At 42.5% G+C, this 16,774-nt stretch overlaps 3 protein-coding genes across 5 annotated transcripts; 1 reads left to right on the plus strand and 2 right to left on the minus strand.

The window, feature by feature from the left end:
• Positions 1–79: 79 nt before the first annotated feature.
• LOC117140785 lies at positions 80–3,868 on the minus strand. 2 transcript variants are annotated; one of them, XM_033303878.1, is made up of 9 exons: positions 3,740–3,868; positions 3,290–3,667; positions 3,154–3,239; positions 2,998–3,099; positions 2,415–2,940; positions 930–2,350; positions 701–872; positions 304–648; positions 80–234 (listed from the first exon to the last, which is right to left on the minus strand). In XM_033303878.1, the coding sequence occupies exons 1-9, from the start codon at positions 3,767–3,769 to the stop codon at positions 103–105; spliced, it is 3,192 nt and encodes a 1,063-aa protein (XP_033159769.1). In that variant the 5' UTR covers positions 3,770–3,868; the 3' UTR covers positions 80–102. The 2 variants fall into 2 exon arrangements, with proteins under 2 accessions (XP_033159769.1, XP_033159768.1); XM_033303877.1 differs by having other exon boundaries at positions 3,290–3,681; positions 3,740–3,863.
• Positions 3,869–4,054: 186 nt separating this feature from the next.
• On the minus strand, positions 4,055–7,949 carry LOC117140786. Of its 2 annotated transcripts, none has more exons than XM_033303880.1 (9): positions 7,734–7,949; positions 7,291–7,679; positions 7,151–7,236; positions 6,991–7,092; positions 6,414–6,930; positions 4,940–6,237; positions 4,709–4,880; positions 4,297–4,641; positions 4,055–4,239 (listed from the first exon to the last, which is right to left on the minus strand). In XM_033303880.1, exons 1-9 carry the CDS (start codon positions 7,882–7,884, stop codon positions 4,108–4,110), a joined length of 3,192 nt encoding a protein of 1,063 aa, XP_033159771.1. In that variant the 5' UTR covers positions 7,885–7,949; the 3' UTR covers positions 4,055–4,107. The 2 variants fall into 2 exon arrangements, with proteins under 2 accessions (XP_033159771.1, XP_033159772.1); XM_033303881.1 differs by having other exon boundaries at positions 7,291–7,653; positions 7,734–7,809.
• Positions 7,950–11,935: 3,986 nt separating this feature from the next.
• On the plus strand, positions 11,936–14,919 carry LOC117139348 (zinc carboxypeptidase A 1-like). The gene is made up of 3 exons (XM_033301597.1): positions 11,936–12,691; positions 12,746–12,885; positions 14,840–14,919. Exons 1-3 carry the CDS (start codon positions 11,946–11,948, stop codon positions 14,917–14,919), a joined length of 966 nt encoding a protein of 321 aa, XP_033157488.1. The 5' UTR covers positions 11,936–11,945.
• Positions 14,920–16,774: the final 1,855 nt, after the last annotated feature.

The following is a 16,774-nucleotide window of genomic DNA, read 5'->3' on the forward strand; positions in this document are numbered from 1 at the left end:
ATTAGTGTTTATAAATTTAACTGACTGCAATGACATTCTCAAAAATGACTAATCTGACAATATGAATTATTGTAAAATTTATACAGAAATCTTGAAAATCCCCTAGGAGTAACTCAAAGGACGAATCTCATTTAGAAGCCTCTTAATGTAGACGAAGAGCATCGCGTCTTTATTGGAACCCTCTAGGGTATGGGGATTTAGCGAGTAAATGGCCTGCCCAAAGTCATTATAATTCTGCAGTTAGGGGAATTGTTGATAACACTCCTACGAATAGTAATAGTAATAATAGTAATGGATATTCACGTTAACATTCCGCCAAGTTTCCTCGTAACGAAGCTTGACCACATTCACATCATCCGAACACATCTCGGAAATCTTGACAAAGGTTGACTTCTCGGGTGTTATGCGCATTGTGACCTCCGAGTAGTCCGAGTTGTCCTTAGCTATCTTCATTTCCACGATGATGTCACGGCGTTGGGCTAGGCGATTCCAGCTAGATCGGTAGAACTTCATCAGCTTGCATTGCAGAGCCATGGTATTGTAGGTGTGCAATTCTAAGGCAATATGCTTGATGGAGAAGTAACCATTTGTAATGTAATAATTGGCATCGTTTTCCGCAAAAATATTTAGATTCTTTTCGATGAGTAGCTGAAAAATAAAAATCGGGGTCAAAGAGGCAAGGAACTCTCCACAAGCCTACCTTTCTCAGTTCGCGAAAGTCCGAGATTGGCTCGACAATGTCCAAGTACTTGACCGGCTTGGCAGTATATCCTTTAACCAGATCCGTCACATAGCCCCGCACTCCTCGGGCTGAGATGAAGAAGAACATTCGCACATGATATGTGTCGAGACTGAGTATGACTTCATCCGGACTGCATAGGATGGGATTTTATACATAAAATACCCTTAAGTTGCGTTAAACCACGTACTTATCGTCACTGGGCTGCAGACACCAATCGCGGAATGGAAAGTGCTCGTATCGCTTGAAGGCCAATCCGAAAATGCCCAAACGATCCGTCCTAAACGTAAGTGTGTTTGTTTCTAGATCGATCTGGGATTCCATGATGTACTCTTTTGTCCAGTGATCTAACAACACTGGCGGTTCACTATCCATAGCACGAAACCTGTCCATATCTTCCAACCTGGCTGACTTTCGGGTTGATCGCCGTTTCATCACCGAACCACTCCTCCTGGACTTAGGTTTCGAAGGCCTTGCCATGTCCATCTTAGTTTCTGATGAACTAATGGTAATCATTATATCTGTTTCATTTATTTTGGTTTTAGGTTCTAAAGGAGTCTTTTTGGCATTTACATTGGCAAAAGACGTCCGATCCCTAGAACTAAAAGCACTTGATCTTCCATCCGCATTTTTGTTTTCCCACTTCTCCGCCTTTTTCTCTGACTTTTTGGACACTTGGACCTGAATTTGATCCAACAATTCTTGGGGCCTCTGCAAGTATTTTTCTTTGATGTCCTCCAAAGTGGACACTAATCCACACGCGGTGGTTTTATCCGCACACTCGATGGATGGCATAAAATCAGCAGAAGAGAATTCTATGGCAACCGTCTTTTCGAAAGTGGGAAACGCTCTTTCTGGGCGTTCCTGCGTTTCATATTCGAAGTAGATTTCCGCTGCTATTTTAGCCTCCACAGCTGATTCGGTATCAGGCCTTTTCACTAAGCGGTTTGGCTTTGCCTTCAGAGCTTCGGATGTCAGATGGTCTTCGACGAATTCGCTTGGAAACTTAAACGAGGAAATTATGCGGGGCAAACACATTTTTTCCAGCTTCATAATTTCTATCTTATTTAGCGACTTGTCCAGATTAAAGTTCGCTATCGGTTCTCCCCTTACTGGGAAATGTCCATAGGTAATACTCTGCTTTAGGAGTGATTTCAAGGGTGGTGAAAACTGATTAGCCAATGTGGATTGTATGCTGCCATCCTCCCTTTTGGATAGTTCAGATGATATACGTATGGGAGAAAGTATATTTAGCGTTACGAGAGTGGACCTGTCTGGAACCCGTGTCGGGGTCTGGAGCTCCCTTAGATAATGACACACCTCGGGCTTGCCCCACCTGCACAGATGTGGCGGTAACTGTACGGTAACCACAAAGAACGGGAGCTCCTCTTCGCTCAGCTTCATTTGGGAAGTGCCGAGCGTCATTCTAGTATACTCGGTAAGTCGGGACTTTCGATTATCTGGTTTGGCCACTACTTGGGGTGTGACCCTCAAAACACGTCCATCCTCGTGCAGCACTATATTAAACTTTTCAAATTGCGTTTGATCAGGTCGTCGCACGAAGGAGATGTTATAGATTCCGCCAACAATAATACACTCCCTAAGATTAACCTAGAAATAGATAAGTCATTAAAAGATTTTAATCTTTCGAAACATTAATCCTGTCTCTACTCACCTCCTCGGGTGTCAAGCTAAGATTGTCTGGATGGAAATAGGTACTCAGGAACTTCTTGTATTGATCCTCTTCGCGAAAAAGGAACTCCTTGAATACATCGGGATACATGCCCTGAGGAACAAGGGGCACTAACTTCGGGGTCTTCGGGATGACTATCTTAGGACGCTTATCACCATCGCCGCCCTTGCCAAACTTCGCCTCCTTGGCAGCCTGCTCGGTTCGCTCCGCAATGAGCTGCATCAGCTCTTCATACTCCTCTCTTCTCCGATTCATGTTGTTCAAAGTCTCCTCCTGGATATCGTTCTGCATCAGCCACTCACCAACCACAGACTCCTCCATGTCAGTGAGTCCAGCATTAGGCATATAAATGCTCTCCACCGTCAAAGGCTCGTAGCTTTTGGCATGCGACGAGTGGTGGTCAAAATTGGTGTGGACACAGCGGATGGTTATACAATCACAGAGCACACTTAGGGGTACCTGGACCTTGACGCTAGTTTCCTTAAAATCGACAATCATTAGTGGTACTCTACGAGAGAGACGATTACAAACTACTATTTGGATATAAGTTATTTGGGAATCTCACTCCAATTGCTGAAAGATTATGGGAACGTTGTAAAGACCCCAGAGATCCATGCGCCATAGATCACATGAGTGACTCCACCTAGCCACTATTCCATTACCGGATCTTGAATGAGATATTGAATGTATCAAGCAAAACACCTGCAAATAAAACACCTACTCCATATAGGCCTTTTGCATGCGCAATATGCGATAGGTAAGTCGATCAAAGAGGCTTTCAATCTCCAGTTGGACATCTCTGTAGACCTGTGAGTAGCTCATTGGATTAGTAGCTCTAAAGTTGGATATCCACCCACTTCCAAAAGATCAGCCAGTACACTTTTATTCATACGCTCCATTTCCACCTCATTATCCATCAGAATATCCACCTGCTGCAATACATCCATGCATTTCTTTAAATTACTCTCAAAATAAGAACCAGGATTATCGACAGTGGTTCTTTGCAACACTTGTCGCGTCAAGTCCTTTTGGTAAATATTTTGTGATAGAACACTGCGTTCGTCCACCCCCATTGTCCAGTCAATGGAGTTCTTCGCTTCGATATCTTCGAAGTGGCGAATTTTAGCCAGGAAAGTTCGAATCTCGATTGGGGATCGGACCTTGGGCAAGCCATCACAGCGAAGATACTGATCCCAACGACCCTGATTCGTCCGCTCTTCCTCTAGCAGTCTAAACTGAAGGAGCGACTCTAGAAAACGGAACGCAACTCTATTTACCAACTCTATTTGAATTGTTCAATACTTTACTTCTGAATGTGGCACATGCGGCGGCAACATCGTGCATTCGAATGGTGTAGTTCTTTTGGCGCTCCATCATTTCGGCTTCACTTATCAGAACCGGAGTTTCCGTAGTTGTACCTTCTTTTCCCATCTTAACCTTTTTGTCCAAATCTCTGGTATTAGTATCCTACTAAATATTTTTTGTGTTTTTATCTGTGTGTGTATATTTGTGTTGATTTGTGGTTGAGTACATGTATACATCTGAAAGTTGAAACAAGGGTTGTGTGTAGTCAGCAAACATGTTTTGATTGCTTAAAAATATACGAGTATATACCATATAAGTTTATATTTTATTCAAGATTATATTGTATAGATGTACAAAATATATTGAAAGTCTACGAAAAGCTTAGAAGACGTATTTCTTTGAGCATCCTAGTTACATAATATAAAAGAATAGAATCCTTATTTCGCACCTCTGTAGCATTCGGCACCATCGAGTTTATAGCCTGGTGTAGATCCGTAAAGTTCTGCAGTTTACAATGTTAGCAATCCATACACATTTGATAAGAAATTTAACTACTTACACCGATGTTTCGCCAAGTACTAGTGTAGCTTAGCACAATAACATTCACCTTATCTGAGCAATTTTCGGAAATCTGAACAAAGGTGGTTTTCTCCGGTGTAATGCGCATTGTGACCTCAGAATAATCAGAGTTGTCCTTGGCGATTTTCATGCCCAGGATGATATCGCGTCGATCGGCGAGACGATTCCAGCTCGATCGGTAGAACTTCATCAATTTACAGTGGAGCGCCATAATATTGTAGGTGTGCATCTCGAGCGCCACGTGTTTCATGGAAAAGTAGCCATTTTCGATATAGAAACTAGCATCGTTCTCGGCAAATATATTGATGTTTTTGCTAATAAATATCTGCAGAAGGGAGCCGTTTAGATGGGAATAGATGGGGAACCAATAACCCCCTTGATTGGAGGCTTACCTGACGCATTTGCCGAAAGTCTGATATTGGTTCCACAATCTCCAGATATTTAATCGGCTTCGCCGTGTAACCCTTGCTCAGATCAGTCACATAGCCCCTAACTCCCTTGCATGTGATATAGAAAAAGATACGGACATGGAATGTGTCGACGGATAGTATGATCTCATCAGGACTGAAAATAAAAAAGGATGTGAGGGATTCCGGATCGCCCTTGGATTTTTATTAACGCACTTTTCCTCATTTGGCTGCAGTGACCAATTGCGAAATGGAAAATGCTCGTACCGCTTAAAGGCCAATCCCAAAAGTCCCAGACGATCTGTCTTGAACGTAATCCTATTGGTTTCTCTATCGATTACGGTGTCCTTGACGTACTTAGTTGTCCAGTGTGTTACTTGTTCTTCGTTCATCAGATCAGTCCTTACTGAGGATTTGTCTGAGCCGACAGTAACTCGATCCCTGTCCGTCTTAACAGACTGGCGTCCTTTGTCACCAGACTTGGACAATTTTCGTTTTGCTATCTGTCCTTCAGGTGCATCATCCTCATCCTTTAAGCCCAGTTTTTTTTGCTTCGATTTCTTGTCCTGCTCGTCGGGCTGACTTAATAACTCGATATGCTTTTCCTGATACTTAGATTTAATGTTGTCAAATGTTTTTAGAAGTTCCAGCGCACTCGTTGGGTTTACTGGACCTGGTTCCGAATCATCGAAGGGAATGGTATACTTTATGGGATCCATCTGTGGAAAGTAGGGGTACATTCGCTCCGGACTCAGCACCTGGGAATTATAGTTAAAGTCTAAAATCTTAACTTGACTAACGACTTCCTCGGCCTCTGGACGCTTGACCAAAGCCCTTGGGCCCTGTTTGACAAATTCTCGTTTTTCATCTCGAAAGTCTGCGGGAAACTTAAACGATGATATGATCCGGGGTAGACAATACCTTTCCAATGTTCTAATTTCCAGTTGGCTCAGTTTTTTTTCCAGCTTGAAGTCCTCTATGGGAACTCCGGGCTTCGGAGCCGTTCCGATCTTACTCTGTCTCAGTAATGACCGAAGACTGGGCCGAAATATATTTGCAGAATCACCTGAAATCTGACTGCCTAAATTGAGCGTACTCCCCTTCCTACCGGCAAATTCCGAATGCCTTATAACACTTTGCATGGTCGGCGCCCAGTAGGATTCGCGCTTGTAATCCGTCGGAATAAAATCCTGTTCCGTTAGAAAATGGCAAACCAGGGGCTCACTCCATTTGCAGAGATCCGCGGCCACTTGTAGGGTTACAATGAAATATGGAAGCTCGTCGTCTTCCAGCTTGATTTTAGTGCCCCGGTAGGTCTCCCTGGTTTTCCTGCCTATATTCGACTTCCGTACAGCCTCTACCGGTATATCGGCCTTCATTTCTGTCAGTATGTGAACCACCCGTCCATCCTCGTGCAATACGATGTTGAACTTCTCGAACTGGGTTTGGTCAGGACGTCGGATGAACATAATGCTGTAGATACCACCAAGCATGATGTAGTCCCTAAGATTTATCTAAAGGAGTTGGCATGATGGTCGATTATTGATAATTGAATATTTTAAGAAATTCACATTTGGTAGATTCGTTCGATTTTATAGATTTGAGGCGGTGCAGAATATTTTATAATTATTTTAAATACACTATTTCGGTTTTAAGATAATGCCATGAATTATCAACTTATTTCACTCACTTCGAACGGCTGCATATCTAAGTGCCTCGGATGGCATACCTCATCGAGGTAGCCAGAGTACTGGCTCTCCTCTATTCTGAGAAAATCGTCATAGGTGTCGGGAAACATGCCAGTCGCAACAAATGGTGGTTCCTTCGGGGCCTTGGGAATTATGATTTTGACCGCCTTATCGGGGTCAGTTTGTTTAGCGGCCTTAGCTGCCTGCTCCGTTTTCTCGGCGATGAGCTCCATCATGTCCTCGTACTCTCGCCTCCTGCTTAACATCAGATTCAATGTCTCCTCCTGTATTTCGAGTTGCATGTGCCATTCGTTGACCACCGAATTCTCTATGTCCACTATACCAGCGTTGGGATAATTGACCGATGCCTTAACGGCAGTTTCGAAGCTCTTGGCGTTTTGGGAAATGTTATCAAAATCCATGTGTAAGCTGCGAATAGTTACGCAGTCTTTAAGAACACTCTTTGGTATCTGGACCTCAACACTCGTCGCATTAAATTCCGCCAACATTACCGGCAATCTAAGATTTGTTCGGTGTTCTTAGTAATTCAGAAAGTGCATTCGTCTGGATGTTACTTACTCCAATTGATCAAAAATAATTGGCACATTTCGCAGTCCCCACAAATCCATTCTCCAAGGGTTACACGTGTAGCTCCACACAGCTACTCGACCATCCTTGGATCTAGGGCATACAGAGGTGGTCAGATAATCGGATAGTCATTAGATGGATTTATACAGACTCCATATAAGCATCTTGCATGCTCAATACTCGATAAGTTAGGCGATCAAAGAGATCACCAATTTCCGTCTCGACTTCGGTGTAAACCTATAGTGAATGGGCGTTTAATTTATCTGACTGATCTTAACTTCATTGACCTACTTCAATAACATCCTGCTGCCTTTTTTCTGACATCCGAACCATTTCGGCCTCGTTGTCCAGCATTGCATCCATTTGCTTCAATGCATTCAAACACATCTGAACGTTCTGGTCATAGTGTTCGCCCGGATTGTCTTTGTTGACCATCATCATACGTCGCGTTTTGTCCACCCTAAAGATATTCTGAGTCAATATAGAGCGTTCGTCCACCGACAAGGTCCAGTCCATCGAATTATTCGTTTCAACCTGGTCGTAAAACCGCATTTTGGACATAAAGGTTCGTACTTCGACGGGAAGATAGGGACGTGGCAGGCCATCACATCGCAAATGATGCTCCCAGTGTTCCCGGAACATTCTGTCCACCTCCTGATTATAGAAGTCGCGTTGGGCACCTGTAGGTTTTATACTGCATACATTTAGTTGTTAGCCCAGTAATCGCTACTCACCCTTGACTAATTCCGCACTAACAGTGAAATCATTAAGGCGGCTCATGTACTTCGCTTCTCGGTCCATTACCTCATTTTCAGATATCAGAGGATATCTGAGAATCGGTTCTGCAACGGACTTGGCCGTGCCAGTACTTTTTCTTTGTACCATTGTAATATTGTTCTGTTAAATTGGTCGTGTGAGAAAAGTTGGGACCTACTGATTTTGGCAAAAGTTATTTACTCATAGTAGCTACTCCTTGCCTACTTGTTCCATTCATAATAGGATCATTTTTAGCGAAAATATAAAATATAAATATACGAATTAAATAGACAATAATGTATTTAAAAATATAAAACTTTAACTTTAAGTGACTTAATTCGTTTTAAATACATATTCTATGTTCCTGTGTAAAGTAAAAAACGCTCATGCAAACAAATTTAAAGATTTTCTCCTCTGGCTGAGATCCAGAAACTGAAAAATCCCATAATCTAATGCCAAACTTTGGCCGCAACTTGGCCAACTAGGTGGATGTGGGTGCGATGGTCCCGCCCCAATAGAGAGAAAAACGCAACTCCCCACACGAATCTGTAAGATTTATCTTGGCCTTTGCTGCATTCGTGCCAAGAAAATAGCATATCAACCTGAGAGTGGAGAAAGTGTAGATGCAAAGCTGGGGATAAGCCCCAAAGTCGAGTCGACTCAAAGCTGAAAAGTCAAAAGGCACAAAGACAATAGCTCGTTTCCAATAAATTGATTAAATTTTATGTTGCATTGTGGGCAAGCGTATCTCTCCCAGGCTCCATTTACATACGCGGAGCATGTTACGTGGCATGTCAAAGCCCGACGACCATCGACATGTCTGATCGATTACATTGATGAATGAATTTCAACAAGCCATTCCAGCATTACTGGACGTCAAAGGAGCAGGACAACGACGTGGACAGAGTCTCCTCCACAGTCAGCAGCATTCCACATCCGCCAAAGCCGGGATATGTGGATATGTGGATATCGGGCATCTGGCATCTGGCTTTGTTTATTTGTTGCAAGTTGTCTTTTATAAATAAATGTTGATCCCAACATACAGCCATCGCAGTTGGTTACCAATTTAATGAACTTGGCCCGGCCAAATTGCTTTACATTTCATTCGCCTTTAGTGGCCAATAGTTTTGACACCTTTACCTTTAAATGGGCCCCCACTTACTACTCAATATCAATTGATCCCCTTCTTTCTACTTGGGGAAAATGACGAGCAAATCACTTGGCTGCCATGCAATCATTCAATTATAATTTGCAACCAGTGAACGAGGCGCGAGGTCTACTGCGAAGTCACTCCGCAAATAATAGCGATTTCGTAGCCAACAATTGGATGACTTGCCACGTAGCTCCACGGATTGTTGCAACTGGCAACTAGCAACTTGCAACTTGGCTAGCTAACGAGTTCGACCAGCAATTTCGTCCCCCAATCGAATCGAATCCAATCCGCGGCGATCCAAAATTGCTAGCGCGCAACTAAATCGAAATCGAAATAGAAGAGCTAGTCAGCTTCCCGCTCCGGGCAAAAATAATTGACATCTGTATAAGACTGCCATTTGAGCAGGAGGAATCGGAGGAGTCGGAGGAGCACTGGATAACAAGTGGCCAAGTTGTGCTGTCCGCGAGTTTGTCGTTGTCTGCCAGCAGGTCTGTCTGTCCATTTTTCACCTGCACTCCGATTGAATTTCAACTCTGATAAATTATACCTAAACTGATGCAGACTCACATAGTGAGAAAAAACCATATATGTGCATCTATATTACCAAAGAATGTTAGTTTATATGGAACCTTGCAGCTTTGAAAAATCCATGTACGCGAAATCAACTCATTTAAAAGATATATTTTTAAGTCTTCTATATTATTCTAAGAAAGGAAAAAAATTAGATAGAAGTTGGGTGTTCCGGTTAATAAATTAGTCAAGATAAACTGTTGGAGAACAGTCGCCAAAATAGTAATTTGCTACTAAACGTACAATTTTTTTAGAAAAATAAATATAATTTATAGATATACACATGATCTGCCTGAATTCCTCCTTTTAAGAAGATTCTTCTGGTAGAGACTCTCCGAGAAAGTGTCACTGTGTGACTTGCCCCAATGCTGCACCGCTGGACCTGCCCCTTTTGAATTAGGCGGCGCTTTCTAATCGATGTCAAATGGTGGCCAGCAAGATGTTGGCATGTAAATGTTGACAGCAACATGTTTACCGTTTGCCTCTGTTTAACTTGGTAAAACACCCCGCCCCTCTCACCCGAATCGCGTTTTAACAATGTGGAAACTTTTGGCATTTACATGAGAATTGTAAGCGCAAACATTTTGGATTTTTTTGTATCTTTTCCTCTTTTACCCCAAAAAACAACACAGTATGAGTGTAGAATTTGTCCGGCAAAAACGAGATGCAGCTGGCTGTTGTTGCTCTTGCCATTGTTGTCCGTCTTGATGGTTGAGCAACAAATTGAGTCTAATTAATTTTCAGCAAACTGCAAAGACTGAATACATTGTCTTCCTTCATACCCGAAGAAAACTTGGGGCTAATTAGCATTTTCAATAGAGCGGTTTTTTAAAGAAGCTTCTCTAAACAAAAGCAACATAAACTTAATACTGTACATACTATTTTTTAAGTTTAAACATATTAAAAATTTGGTGTGAATTGTTCTGCAACAACTGCAATTAACATTATAATTCTATATTTTCTAAAATTAGTTATTTAAAAATAAATTAAAATTAATTTATATACACAGGAAGAATTCTTAAGAACAAAACTCATTATTAATAAATATTTTCCTAGTTTATATTACCAATTTCAAATATTCTAAAATATACATATATAGCGAAACAATTACGACTTTTAATCCATAAATTACTAAACACATCATTTGAGATTACCTAGTATATAGTGTAGGGTATTTACAGTGCGTGTTCTAATCCATCTCTTTTGACCATGTCCCTAAGTTCGTCTTAACGGTAGATGAATGCTTGAACAATGCACTGCCAAAATGAAAAAATACCACTGCGGAGCAGCTGGAAATAAATAGTTGAGTTCTCGAAAATCTATGCAAAGCGACATCAAAAGACGAAACGGCCATTTATCTAATGCCTTAGATATGCAAATCAACCAAATTCTCGGCTTTTCTGGCTCCCAGTTGATTGGCTGCCTCCATAAGCTCTGCTTAATTGTTGCATTTCCATAAAATGTGATCTTTGTTTGGGCGTATCAGCAGCTACCGCCAAAGGAAAGTGAGCGTGGAAAGTGGAAATATACACATACACATACACACATCCATTTATGATGCTTTTTTAGGTCTCTGTGTCAGCGAAGGGCTCATTTTGGTGGGAACTAAACTGGGCTTCAACTCCAATTGAAACTCGAATTGGAGTGAAACAGTGCGGCCGCCAAATTGACTTCTCGTGTCGACTGTTGCATGCCACACCCAGGCAGCGCAGATATCGCCTGACAGCCGGCTATCCGCAGTTCGCAATCCCCATTCCGGCATCCGGATAGCTGGCCAATGGTATCGGTATCTGGTTTATATGCTGTACAGGCACAGGCGGATGGCCAACGCCGGTGGCGAAGACTCAGCACTCGACTGGTCTTATCACTCGACAGGCGACGCTGACAGGCGACAATTTGCATGGCGACCAGGGCGATCTGAACTCGGATCAAAGAACACTCATTACGAATGCGACAATCGCCAGCGGACGGTTGGCAGTTGCGAGTTTTGAGTTACCAATGTCATGCACTGAGCGAAGTAGAGGTAGTATCTTTACGTAATCTGCAAATACAAGACGTGGAATTAAACTTAAGCCAATTTATTTCAATCCATTCCCTTACGAATATCACAGTAACTTAAATCTTAATCTTAAATAGAACCTTAAGTATCTACTTATTGTATAGCCCATTAATATTTTAGGGCCAAACCAAGTAGAGCTAAAATCGATTAGTTTGTGTTACTATGTTGTATAGGAGCTATCTTTATGGGCTAAATAAATCAGTCAATGTCGTGGCATTTCTGAGTATGTTGTTATTTTAGTACTGTAGGTACATTCCGAAAAATAAACAAATATTTTTCCTCGATATTGTGTTGATATTCTATCTACTTTTGTGAAAAATTATAATTAATTTTACGATAATATTAATTGCTGGCAAGTAGATTCCGAAGCCCTTATAAGGAGCTACCTTCGTTGGTAATCCCACCAAAATGCTTTTGCCACTCTTCCTAGTAACTATTCTCATAAGTGGAGGGCTAGGAACTCCAGTTCGTTCTCGACCTCAATATCAGACGGATGATTATTACACTCACGAAGAGATACAGGACTACCTAAAAGGACTGGCCAAAAGCTATACCAGGCACGTGAAATTGACGAACGTTGGGAAAACCTACGAGAACCGGAACCTCACCACCATTACAATATCAAACGGAGATGGGCGGAAACACAAGAACGTCATCTTTATAGATGCCGGATTTCATGCCAGGGAATGGCTAACTCATACGGCAGCCCTAAATATCATCGATAAGTTGGTTGTGAGCTACGAAGAGAACAAGCAACTCCTGCAGGACTATGACTGGGTTATTTTACCATTGGTGAACGCAGATGGCTACACATATTCCCGGTCGGGAAAGAAGTTCACCAATGAAACTATCACATGCTCATGCCCTTGTGCCGGGGATCTTGAAATTAAATGTTGGCGAAAGAATCGCGAACCCAACAAACAGGGATGCACTGGAACCGATCTCAACCGGAACTTCGGACATGGATGGGGCAAAGGAGACGCCTCGAGTAATCCATGCGAAATTACATATAAGGGTCACTCCAAATTTTCGGCATCGGAATCTCAAGCAGTGAGAAGAGTTCTTCTCGATCTGGCAAGCTCCGGACGAGGCGTATTATACCTTTCGATTCATTCCCCTGTTGGCGAAATTTTTTATCCATGGGGAGCGGAAGCGTAAGCACTTGAAAATATGTTTTCCAGAAGAGATCTAAATCGAATCTGTTTCAGAATCAAGGCTGAAAACTACAAAGAGCACGAGGAAGTGGTGCAAGCAGGCATAGATGCCATGGCCAAGGCAAACTTTCAGTTCCCCTCCATATACAAGCAAGGTCCCTTATATGGCCTCTACCCTACTGGTGGCACCTCAAGTGATTATGCTTATGAAGTTGGATTTCCTTTATCACTCGTTATGGAGCTTACGGACACAAGAGGCACACTAAATTTCGAGTTCCATCCCCCAACGAATCTTATTGGGGAACTCGTTGAAGAAACTTGGATTGGTATACGCGCCATTGCAAGCAAAGTTATCGAAAAGTATCCAAGCAATTGGAATTTTAATAGGACATATGACAAATATTTATAGAATTATATGTTATGGTACAAATGGTTTTGATCCTCCAATAGCAATAATCTTAAAAAGTAAAGAACATCCATATTGGCAAAACTAAGAAACTTTTTTTTAAGTGTTTCTGCCCCGTGTACTTGGCAAACTCCCAGAACAGATACTTTCTCGGTTAGCGGGGCGTATGAGTAATGTCGGGTCATCATTGTAGCGGCAAGACATTGCCGCAGCTGCATTCCAACCCCACCAAACGAAAACCAAATGAAATGCAAATTTTAAGTGCCCCATGCAGCTGGAACTGCAGTTGCAACTCGATTCGAAAATCGAGCTTGATGTCGAACGGAAAACTGGACTTGGGCGTGGAGTCCAGCGGGGAATGGAGATCGCAGTGACGTGGCCGGATTGGTTTGAAATAAATGTTATTATTTTGATAAGTTGGCGTGTTTTTGCGGCTGTGCCCACATTTAATTATGCCACAAACCGGACAGCAAAAAGCGAACGGCAACCAAAATCAATATCACTTCGTGCCGAGTTTTTAATGAACAATTGTCGGGGCACACAGTTTTAGCACATTGTAAATAAGCAATTGAATTGGCGCTGGAGTGGCGTTGCAAGCTGTAAGTGAGTGAGTGGTACGAGCGCAACGATATCTGCTCTCTGATCCCAAAAAAAATGAAGGAAAAATATAAAAGACACGGGCGCGAGCCTCCCGACAGTCGTCGCCCCCATTTGGGCTGCATTTGCAGGCTGTTCGTTTTAATCAAATTCACATTAACAACAACACAGCCTGCAACTGCAACAGCAAGACTGCAACACCAACTGCGGCAAATGCAGCAATTTTAGCGCAGCTGCAGCAATGAAGGCAAGTCACAACTTTGTATGAGGCACGCTAATAACTTGGCGGGTATCAAATCGGGTATAATAGACCAAGTGATATCGTTGGGAGGTCAAGATAACTATGATATCGAGTGCGTTCATAAAGTTAACAGCATTTTTTAACTATTTAGTAAGCAGCTATTTCCTTGAAGGCAAATCTCGGCTATTATAACAATCATTAAAGAAAGGAAGGATTTCAAACTAGCTCCAATTCAGCAATCATTTCTTATATTGTTTCATAATTTCACGTTTGATTATATCGTCCCTAACTTTATTGTAATTGTATCACCTTTTGTAGCACAATTAAGCCTTGTTTTATCTACATCCACGGAACCAAGTTGGTCGATTGAATCCGATCTCTGTCCGCGTTCAGTTATGGATCTTTATAGTTTTTGTCGCGGTACACGCCCCAAAAGCATTGGCTAAAACAAAAACAATAGCCGCCCGCTTGGACAAGTTACCAAAAATAGACCAAAGCCGGTGGAGTCGAGCCAAAAGGCAAAGCCAACTGAAATGGTTTTGCAGCCAAGATGAAGAAAATGTTATGAACAAGTTAGTGGTTAGTCGGAAACTGCCGATAATTGCTGTGGTTTTACGGTCGAGAGTAATTCCTACACATATATAGAAAATAGCTGGAGTGCAATTCGCTTTGGACGTTTACGGTGATGGAAAAAACCGGACCGAAAGGCACCGATAATTGAAAATGTAGTTCGAATGCGTTTGGCGATAATTTGCATGCCCAAGGTTGACGCCTCTAATTGCAGGCAAAGAAATCCGCTGGGCGGTGCATCAAATTGCGGGTTTATGCGTTTCCGAATGCCGGTTCGTTAAGCGGACCTGACAGTTATTGCAACGTGCCACGCCCCATAATGAACCCGTTCTAGGACGAAGCACTAGGGCTGTGCCACATGGTCAGCCGGATACTGATAAGCCGTTTGGATGGACTGGGTTGGTAGTTGGGTAGGTGGGTAGGAAATCGCGAATCGCGGCCGCATGTGGCAGTGCAATTTATGGGATCAACAGACCCGTTAGTGCCAAATTACAAATGGGCCTGTGGCAGCCAAGTGCAAAACAGACGTGGCAATAACCAACAAGACATTAACCCGAAGCAGCCAGTCGCGGCGCATGCCTCGATACCTCCGATGGCTCTTTGCCTCCGATGCCTGCGATACCTCTGATACCCCGATGCAGCAATGCCTCAGCTGCCCCAATGTTGGTGCCCCAGCTGCAATGCGTTCTGGCCGCATATGCTCCATCGCCCAATAATTGCCAGCCTGAAATCTGCTTCCCTCCTTGCACTCAACCAAATTTAGGGCTACCTAACCAAAATCTTTAGAAAAGTAAAGATTAAAAAATATAAGGAATAACAACTTAATATTTAATTTAAGCTTTAATTTTATCAGAAATAGAAATAAGCATTATTAACTTTGTACAGAATTATGCTAGGAATGTTTGTGACTACAAATTATGCTAGATCTTTTTCTGGAAAACCCAATGCGGTTAGTTATCAATATCTTACAACAAATTCCGGTCATATTTGCCGAGTGCAGTTGCACACAATCTTTGGCGAGCGGCAAGGGAAGCTGGAGTCAGAGCCTGTGGCGATTTGGCCAGATACGAGTGCAGTTGCAGTTGCAAGTTGGAGCTGCGGCGATCCAGCGGATTGCCAGAACGTCAGAGCGACGGACGGACGGACGGACGGACGGACGGACAAGCCGACGGACGGGTTTGCTGGCCACAAAAGCATAAAACAATAAAGTTGGGCGCTGCGCAAAGAATAATCGCATAAATCATGCGGACTCGCGGCGGCGTCTAAACTCCACTAACGGCAACGAGGCTAAAACTCCGTACCTCTGGAAGGAGTTTGAACGGCACAGTGGCCAAAAAGCGATTGGATTGTAGATAAAACTATTATTGCAGTACATAATCTTTTTATTGCCTAAAGCTAACATGCTGAATTTATGGCATTTTAGAGCTGGAAATGCATATAAACTAGTGATGACTTAGAATTTATGAGTATTTTTAATTATTTCTTTGTACAATTTAGATGTAATTTGATTAGATTTGTATTTATATTTATATTGCCCACATATACTCTCAGAATTTTGTTGATAAGCTTGTTTTGCATTATTTTGAAAAGCTATCTGCCGATGTAGTCCCATTGATGCATAACGCTTTACATGGCTATAAGCCACAACATTAAGACCCTAATTTATGCAGTCAGCTCAGTGATTTTGGAAAATATGAAAACTAGATGCGCAGTGGGGCAGCGCTAATCCGCGTTGACATCTCATCTCGCCCGCTTGGCCCACTGTGCCACAATGCAGCGGCAACACTTTTCTTGCCTTAAGCCAAATTTATAGCGATCTAAGTAGGTATAAAGCGCTCATTTTGTGGCAACAACAGCAAATGTGCAGCGACGACGACAGCGGCGACTTCGTTACGTTTTCGAGGAGTGGCCAACAGGAGTGCGGCTATTGTTTTGGCCAAAAGCCTCGAAGAGAGAACCCCCCAGATCCCCTTCATCTCCTCCCATTGTTTTTGCCTTTGTAATTTCTTTATCCCGTTGGCAGTTTTGCTCTCTTTGGCCAAGAACAATAGAAATGCATTGCACGAAAGCCGCCAGGAGAGAGCGGGCCAAGAAAGAGAGCTCAGGCTGAAGTTAAGGCCCAAAAAACCTGCGGCTAGTCCGAAACCGTTGACATGCACTGGAAACAATAAGGGTATACATGTTGATTTGATACCAAAATTAGTAGTTGAAGCAGAACAATTGTTTAGTTTCTATATTTGATCTAACAACAACAATTTATATTGATTAT

Source organism: Drosophila mauritiana, chromosome 3L, assembly GCF_004382145.1.
Source record: "Drosophila mauritiana strain mau12 chromosome 3L, ASM438214v1, whole genome shotgun sequence".
Classification (NCBI taxonomy): domain Eukaryota; kingdom Metazoa; phylum Arthropoda; class Insecta; order Diptera; family Drosophilidae; genus Drosophila; species Drosophila mauritiana.